Source organism: Notolabrus celidotus, chromosome 14, assembly GCF_009762535.1.
Source record: "Notolabrus celidotus isolate fNotCel1 chromosome 14, fNotCel1.pri, whole genome shotgun sequence".
Classification (NCBI taxonomy): Eukaryota; Metazoa; Chordata; class Actinopteri; order Labriformes; family Labridae; genus Notolabrus; species Notolabrus celidotus.
The window spans coordinates 34,390,744-34,399,246 of NC_048285.1; the positions used below are offsets into that span (position 1 = coordinate 34,390,744).

The window sequence follows — 8,503 nt, forward strand, 5'->3', positions numbered from 1 at the left end:
GTTCGGGTAAAATAAAGTGTTAGAAAGATCGACTTCCTGTGACGCCGTCTTCCTCTTTGATTTAATGTTTGTCTTTTTTAATGTTGATTTATTTAAATGTTTTATTTTAACTGAGAGTGACGTCTGTGTTTCTTCTGTTTATTAATATTATTATTATTATTTCTTTACACATGCAGCAGATCTCAGCATTAAACCTTCAGTGTCTCTGTCTGTCTGTTTTATAAATCTGTTCCTCACAAGCTGATCACTTTCATTATCAAGGGAAGCAACTCATGATAATCTTTGACTTATTGTTTTATCTTTTGCTTTCTTTAAAAAAAAGTTACATTTTTGTGTTTTAGTTCAAATATTCTGTTTTTTTTTAAACAAACCACACTTTAAAATTAAAATAAATCACTTTAAGAACATCCTCGCACTGGAGGAGCTTAAATCAAATAATAAGTTTGTTTTATTTCATGAAAACACTTTCAATTTGAATCCAAAGAGTTCACAATTATATCAAAACAATAAACATAAATTAACCAGAAAACATCAAAATGATTTAAAGAAACATTTATTGAAAAGATGATAATGTTTGAAATATTAATAAATAAAAACAATAAAGAGAAAGTCATTCATAGCTGCACTGAAGATATAAAACATTTATTAAAATATTACAACATAAATACAAATAAAAAACAGGATTAATCTAATAACTGTATGATGTTTATTACTCTGGCCTCTGGATTGTCATGTTTCCTACGACCTGTGAATGCATCATGTTGAGTCTGTCTCTTTTTAACATGAAACTTTATTAAACCACGTCCTGTAAACAAACAGCTCACGCCGCTGAAGTGAGGTCATCACTTCATGAACACGTTTCAATCTTTGTGTAGAAAAATAAAATATTTGACTAAAATAATAAAGAGAGCCAAACTAACGGGCAGAAAACTTCCAAATAAACATCTTTGTTTATAAAAATACTTCATTATCTTTATGAAAAACTGTACAAGAGTCCACGACTCCACGCTCATCCAGCGGCTCGCTGTTCCTCCTGCTGACGCCATTAAAACGACAAACTGCTTCTTAAGCCACGCCCCCCAAACAGTGATTGTCCAATCATAGCTCAGCAGCTTTCTAAGAAGGATGTAGGCGGAGTTTAAAAGTTAGTTTACCTCGATGTTACTCTCACAAACACTGTAAATGGAAGTCTGCTACATGCTAATCTTCTGTGGGGTCAAAGGTCATGTTTAAAATACACCATCAAGATTTTCAAAATAAAATGTGTAAATAATAATAAACAGCTGATGAGTCAGCAGCCTCTGAATCCATCTGATGAGTCCCACCTGGCAGGATAAAGATCCTGGTCCCTGAGTGAAGTCCCTTCAGATGGTTACAGTCTTGATTATGATGGTCCTAGTCCTGGACTCATAATGGTCCTAGTCTCAGTCAGACCCGGTTCAGGCCTTGGCGTCGAGCATCTCCAGCAGCAGCTTGTGAAGCGGGACGCAGCGTTGGCGGTGCAGCCTCAGGAGGACCTGAACGGCCCGGTCTGCCGTCTGTCTCAGCAGGGGCAGCGTCATCAGGAGCCGGCCCGCTCGGTGCTGCTCTCTGCGGGACGCCTCGTACTCCTGCAGGGCCTCGTGGAGCTCGTCCTGGAACCTGTGCACCGAGTCCGGGCAGTCCAACGGGTCCACGTCTGAGGGGCGGAGGGAGACGGAGGTAAGACAAACTGAAGCTAACAGTGACAGCAGAGAAGGAACCGCTTTGTCCACAGGGGGCGCCAGAATCAACACAAAGGCTCCTCACAGGAGCTTTAAGGGTCCCTTAAAGACTTGTATTTATTTATATCTCTACAGTTTTTAACGTACATATCACCAAGTGTTAATCCAGGTTTATGGTTTGTTTGTTTGTTTGTTTGTTTGTTTGTTTGTTTGTTTGTTTGTGTGTTTGTTTGTTTGTTTGTTTGTTATTTGTGTTTCTTGTTTTCAGACCTCAGAGTCCAGCGAATGAGCGACTGACTGACTGTGGGACACAAAGAGGACAGGAGACGGTCAAGTGGGAGACTAAAAGGCAGGTCAAGGTCAGCCTGTGGGTGTTTGTACCACACACACACACACACACACACACTCACACACACACACACACACACACTCAGATGAGCATCATCTTCCATTGTGTTGTGTATTGACGTTGAGAGAGTTCACGTCCTCCAGCAGACAGTCCACGGTTTATGGATCCAGAACGAGTCTATCAATACTGGATATTGATCCGAGGCTCAGACAGTGGGAGACTGACCAGACTTCAGCCGTCCCATCATGCACTGCTTCAGCAGGAGGGGTTTTCACTCAGCCACAGATGTTATTGATCAGCTGCAGACACACAGCTGTTAGCATCGTTAGCATCAACGATGTTGTCACTTCAGTGTGGTCTGACTTTCAGATTAACAGAATAATCCAGAGCTTCAGATCGCTCTGCTGATCCATCACAGGACGATTACAGCTGAATGTTGTGGTTATAGATTAACAGTGTCAGAGGTTTATTAAGACAAACTGTGACATGTTTTAAATAAAGATCATTAAGCAGTTTCAAATATCACTTCTGACTTCCTGACGAGGATTTATGAGTCTGAGATTTTATTAACAAATCAATGGATTACTAAGAAAAGGAAAAGTATGGATGAAGATTAAGTGATTTAAAAAATACATTTTTGAGGGCTGGAGAGCAGAAACCATTATTTAAAGGTGTATTTCGGAATTCTTCCTTTAATCCTGGAATTCTCACTTTGATCTAATCTCAGAATTCTGTCTTTAATCTCAGACTTCAGACTTTAATCTCTTTTTTATGATCTGCTGAGGTTTGGTGGTTTGGTGGTTTGGTGGTTTTGTGGTTTTGTGGTTTGGTGGTTTTGTGGTTTGGTGGTTTGGTGGTTTGGTGGTTTGGTGGTTTGGTGGTTTGGTGGTACCTTCAGGGCTCAAAGTTTCCAGAGATTAAACATCAGTTCCTCCTCTGGATTATCTAAAGAATGATATCTGTATGTTTAAAGGTACAGTGTGTTTAAATGCAGATATGCAGGGATATCTATCGGTCAGATTCTAGACTGAGACGCTCCCTTGCTCACTCCTCCGGTCTCTGAAGTGACGGTGGCCTTCGAGGTCAAAAAGTGCGGAGGTGCAAGTGACGAGCGAGGAGACCAAACATGAGTCCAAAGACGACTCCGCCGCTCAGATTAAACAAAGAGGAAGTTTGTGGAGCGAATCAATACTGAGGCTTCATCTCCCAGAGGACGATCAATATCAACAATCACCCCACTGGGATCAATACGGTCACCCCATCAGCCCCAAACGAGCCCCCCTTATTACTGTGGATCAATATCTGTGTGTGTGTGTGTGTGTGTGTGTGTGTGTACCAGAGTTAGCGAGCGCCACGGCCTTCAGCGTCACGGCCTCCTCCACGCTCAGGTGCATCCCTTGGTATTTGGCGGTCAGGAGACGCAGCGCCTCGTACAGCTCGGCCAATCCCGTCTCTCGACACCGAGCCTCGTCCAGCTGAAGGTTCCCGGCAAACACTAGCTCCTCCCCCGCAGCGCCCTGCGACCGCCAGGCCACGCCCACCAGGAGAGCCTCCATCCAACCGCTCTGCAGCAGAGACATCTGGTCGACCAATGAGAGCCCGGAGAAGCCTGAGAGGGGGCGGGGCAGAGCAGGTGTTCACTCAGGTGTGTCAGGGAGGAGGGAGGGGACAACTGAGCTCAAAATAAACTGATGAATAAAAGATCCTACAAAAATACATCAATAAATAAACAAAAATATTAAATAAATAAATAAATAAATAAACAAAAATATTAAATAAATAAATAAATAAACAAAAATATTAAATAAATAAATAAATAAACAAAAATATTATGGACAATAATAAAATGAAGCTAAGTTAAAAATAAATAAATTAAAAATAAAACTAAACAGATGAATAAAAGATACTGCAAAAATACATAAATAAATAATACATAAATAATAAATAAATAAACAAAAACAAACAAAAATATTATGGAAAAAATTGAAATGAAGCTAAGTCAAAAATAAATAAAAAATAAAAATAAACAGATGAATAAAATATACTACAATAAAACATATTATGTAAATAAATGAACAAAAATATTATGGAAAAAATGAACCAGTTAAAAATAAAAACTAATACATAAATAAATAAAAATATTGTGTGAAAAAAAAAATGAAGCTAAAATTAATAAATACAAAAATAATACATACATAAATAAACAAAAATATTATAGAAAACAAAGATGCTAAGTTAAAAAAATGAAATAAAAAATAAAAAATAAATAAACAAAAATATTGTGGAAAAAATAAAAATCAAGTTTAGTTTAAAATAAATAAATGAAAAATAAATAAAATAAATGACTAAATAAATAATAAAACTAAGGACAATATTATTGAATATTATTTTGAAACAAATCTAAATGATCTAATGAAATAAAATCTAAAATTATTTTAAAAAATCTACAAAAAGAAACAAAATTTTAGAAAATATATATATCCCCCAAAATGAAATTATTAAACCATTTTACCAAAAATAAAATGAAAAATAAAATTAAACTAATTTAATATATAAAAAATATATATACTTTTTTAATGTTTATAATATAAATCTACATTAAAGTAACATTCACTCCCCCCTCTCATATATAATTGTATTTCTCAGGTGTGTTTTTTATTACCTGGGATCTGTTTGGCCCAGCCAATCAGGACCAGCAGCTCTCTGTTCAGGAGGTCACACAGGGTCAGCAGGGTCCTCAGGCTGCTGTCATTGGTCGATTCGTCCTGATTGGCAGCCAGGGGGGCGGGCTCTGTCAGCAGCAAATGTGAAATCACTTTGTTCCCTAAAAAAAGAAAATTAATAATGAATAAAATAAACAAAACAAAAACATGAAGTGTGATGAGAGTGAGAACTTTGAGCGTGAACTCACGGCTGCAGAGCGGGAGGGGGTACGGGGTCTTTGAGTAAAAACTGAGTCCAGGCTCAGCCCGCCTTTTGTACTTCTGTCGGCCTCCTCTCACGCGGTCCATACGAACACCTGGAACACACAGGGAGGTTTTCAGCGTCTTAAATCCTGTTGGTGTCTATTTGTAAGCTGCAAAGGCTCATGGGAAGTTTCTCTGATGGGACGTACCTTCTCTCATCATCCCCGCCTGGAGACACTTCTGGAAGCGGCAGGCCTGACAGGCTTTCCTCCTCCGCTTCGTGATCTCACACTCATTGGTCACCGGACAGCTGTACTCGATGTTACCTTCGTAATCACAAACAGGAAGTTAAAGAAGACTGTTCACTCTAACGAAGCCCCACCCCCTTTAAAGCACGGGGGCGGGGCTAATTCTCCTGCCTGCAGAGTATTGATGAGGCTAAATGAGGAGACGCCGCCGCTCGCTCTCACCTTGGATGGTCCTCTTGAAGAAAGCCTTGCAGGCCTCGCAGGACGCCACGCCGTAGTGATATCCAGAGGCAAAGTCCCCGCACACCAGGCAGAGCCTCTTCAGCCCCACGGCCCCCAGCGGTGTCAGGTAGTCCCCCCTCAGGATGGAGTCCACCTGCAGGTCACAAACCTTGTTACTGGGGTCTCTATGAACAGGGTTAGTCCTCTGATGTTGGGGTCTTGAGTTCTGATGGTTCTACCTGCACTGCGAACGAGTCCATCTGTGACACCGCAAACCGCACCGAGGCCTCTGACGCCACAGCACCTCTTCCGCCGCTGGAAGTAGATCCCGTAGGGGAGTCAGGGTCAGGCGCTCCGCAGAGGTGGCTGTAAGACGGCGAGGAGGAGGAGGAGGAGGAAGAGGAGGCCGGGCTGGGCAGAAGGAAGGCCTGGTGTGAGGGGATCGGGTCCAGGGTGAAGGAGGGACTGAGGGGTGAGGAATGGAGGAGGGAGGAGGGAGGAGAACGAGCGTCATCGGTGGAGGATGACGAGGAAGGAGACGAGTCCAAGAAGCTGAGGAGGAAGAGGAGGAAGAGGAGGGAGAGATTAAAAACACACACCTCGTTCACTGCGAGCTTCCTGTTGACCCTGTGGTCAAAACATTTAGATCTGTCTATCTGAAACGTCTGTCTTCAGGTGGTTGGTAATATCAGGATAATCATGTCATGCCTCTCATCAGGTCTCGCTCACCCTGTCAGTATCCTATTTTGCATGTTCACCCTCTCACTCACTTTAACCCTTACTGTGAGAAACACATCTAAGGTTTCAGTAACTTGAATCACAGCTGATTGTTTGAACTTCAAACTTTTAACTGAGAGGAAAAATATGCATCAACATTTCTAACTTCCTCTAATCAGAGAGAGATGCACCAGGACTCGTTTCTCACCGCTGTGGACTCAGGAAGTGATAATCGTCCGTCAGACAAAAGTCCTTCAGCTCCATCCTGATCCTGATCCTGATTCTGATCCTGGTCCTGAATCAGAACAAACAGCCTGAAACCAGGAAACTCCAAAAACGGGCTTGTTGTTGAGCGGTGCGTTCAAAGACTCCGCTTCTCAACTTCCTGATGCTGCTTTGAAGTCCAATAAAAAAAGTGGGAGTAAGTTCCAGAAGAGAGGACAGTTCCCCCGAGCTGAGACCTGAGCCGTGTGAGGCTCTGAGGTGCTGCTGGGTTATTTATCCGGCTCTCCCGTCATTAACAGAGAAGAGGAGGGAGGGGCCAGGCCGGGAGGATCAGCCAATCAGCACGCAGCATCATCAGTCTGAACAGGGGATTGACTTCCTCTTCTTCTTCTATCATCTCTATTGATTGGGACAGTGACAGATGTAGGCCACGGCGGCCCTGAGGCTCGTCTGCTGATGACAACCTGCAGCTTTCAAACATTTAATACGATCAATAGAGAATCTGAAAGTCTGAAATCAGCAGACAGAGTGAGTTCACGCTCACACGAGGCTTTCTGAATATCACAGCAAAATACATGAAACATTAAAGCTACCTCATCACTCTCTACACACACACACACACACACACACACACACTTCACTTTAAAAGACAAGGGAGTTGTTTGTCCACCTCTGCCTACACCGTTAAGTTTAAATGTGTAGTTGTCTGAGTTGTATGTTATACAGGGTTGGCCTGGATTCACACAACACCATGACAAAAACAAAGGAGCCACTTAATGAGGGGGTAGACCAGCAACTCCTCTGCTCTGCAACATGCAAGGCCGGCCATCTACCGCCTCTTTATTATTGTCAGACTCCTTTTTTAAATCCAGAAACAGACATGAAATCTCATCCTATCAAAATCCATCCTTAACAAAGTCCTTTTGGAGTTGCTGTTCTGCCTTGATTGAGGGTTTGTTTCTATCATAGGGAGATGGTTTTCCAAAAAACAGAGACAGCCATTACTTCACTCTCTCTACATCAAACTCCATGATGAGTACATTTCCCTCACAGAGCACAGGAGTCACTGGTCTGCCACTGTCATAACCAAGAGTTAGTTTGTGGTTTTGTGTGATTGATCTTCTTGTTAGAAACTCCTTCTTTTCATCGCTCTCAAAGCAACAAACTGCTTTGATAAAACAGAGTTTCTTCACCTTACAGAGCACAGGAGTTGCTGTTCTACCTCTGCCTTGATAAAGGGTTTGTTTGGATTATTGTCTGACTTGAAAATTGCCTTTTTAGAACTAAAGACAACCATTACAGAAAACTACATCTTCAAAAATAGATTTTATACCTTGCAGAAAACAGGAGTTGCTGTTCTACCCCTGCCTTGATTAAGGTTGTGTTTCTGTCATTGTGACTGTTGTAGAGATGTTTTTATTTAAAGGTGACATATCATGCAAAATGGACTTTTTAATGGTTCTTTACCTGAAATATGTTTCCCTGTCTACAAACCACCCGAGAATGAAAAGACTCCATTCTGCCCCTGTTCTGATTTCTCCACCTTTCTGTAAATGTGTGCTGAAACCAGCCGTTTCAGTTTTCAGTGTTTTTCATACGTCACAACGCCATCCGGTCTGTAACAGGAAGTCAGAGCTCGGAGCTTGTTCAGCCCATAGACTGTATAAAATACAACTCAACCCCTCCTCCGTTTTTCATTCCCTGCACACATGTGTGCTAACAAGGAGCTTAGGAGGGAGGCATGCTAGTTGTAGGCTGTCTTAATAAACACAAAGGTCGCTTTGACTCCCCACGTCTGCAGATTTGAAGATCTAGTGGATGAGTTTTATTTGTCATGGATAAGTGCTAGCGCTAATTAGCATAGCCACATAGCTATATGTTCGTAGCTGTAGCTGTAGCTGTAGCTGTAGCTGTAGCTGTAGCTGTAGCTGTAGCTGTAGCTGTAGCTGTAGCTGTAGCTGTAGCTGTAGCTGTAGCTGTAGCTGTAGCTGTAGCTGTAGCTGTGTACCAAGACACACGTCTACATACTGACAAATAAAACAACAAGAAACACTAAATCTGTGACCAATGGTTCATAAAAGGTCCCGCTGCCTTTCTGGCATAAGTCGGTTTGACTCCCCACGTCTGCAGATT

At 41.8% G+C, this 8,503-nt stretch overlaps 1 protein-coding gene across 1 annotated transcript; it reads right to left on the reverse strand.

The window, feature by feature from the left end:
* Positions 1-626: 626 nt before the first annotated feature.
* On the reverse strand, positions 627-6,409 carry esrrd (estrogen-related receptor delta). The gene is made up of 8 exons (XM_034701638.1): positions 6,354-6,409; positions 5,668-5,980; positions 5,429-5,582; positions 5,168-5,284; positions 4,964-5,071; positions 4,715-4,876; positions 3,389-3,661; positions 627-1,678 (listed from the first exon to the last, which is right to left on the reverse strand). Exons 1-8 carry the CDS (start codon positions 6,407-6,409, stop codon positions 1,440-1,442), a joined length of 1,422 nt encoding a protein of 473 aa, XP_034557529.1. The 3' UTR covers positions 627-1,439.
* Between the last annotated feature and the right edge of the window lie 2,094 nt (positions 6,410-8,503).

Excerpts from the sequence above, each read along its gene's own strand:
- esrrd (XM_034701638.1), bottom strand. The coding sequence starts at position 6,409 with ATGGAGCTGAAGGACTTTTGTCTGACGGACGATTATCACTTCCTGAGT. Across the intron at positions 5,981-6,353 it reads CACTTCCTGAGTCCACAGCG|CTTCTTGGACTCGTCTCCTT; the intron begins GTGAGAAACGAG and ends CTTCCTCCTCAG. Across the intron at positions 1,679-3,388 it reads CGTGGCGCTCGCTAACTCTG|ACGTGGACCCGTTGGACTGC; the intron begins GTACACACACAC and ends TCCGCCCCTCAG.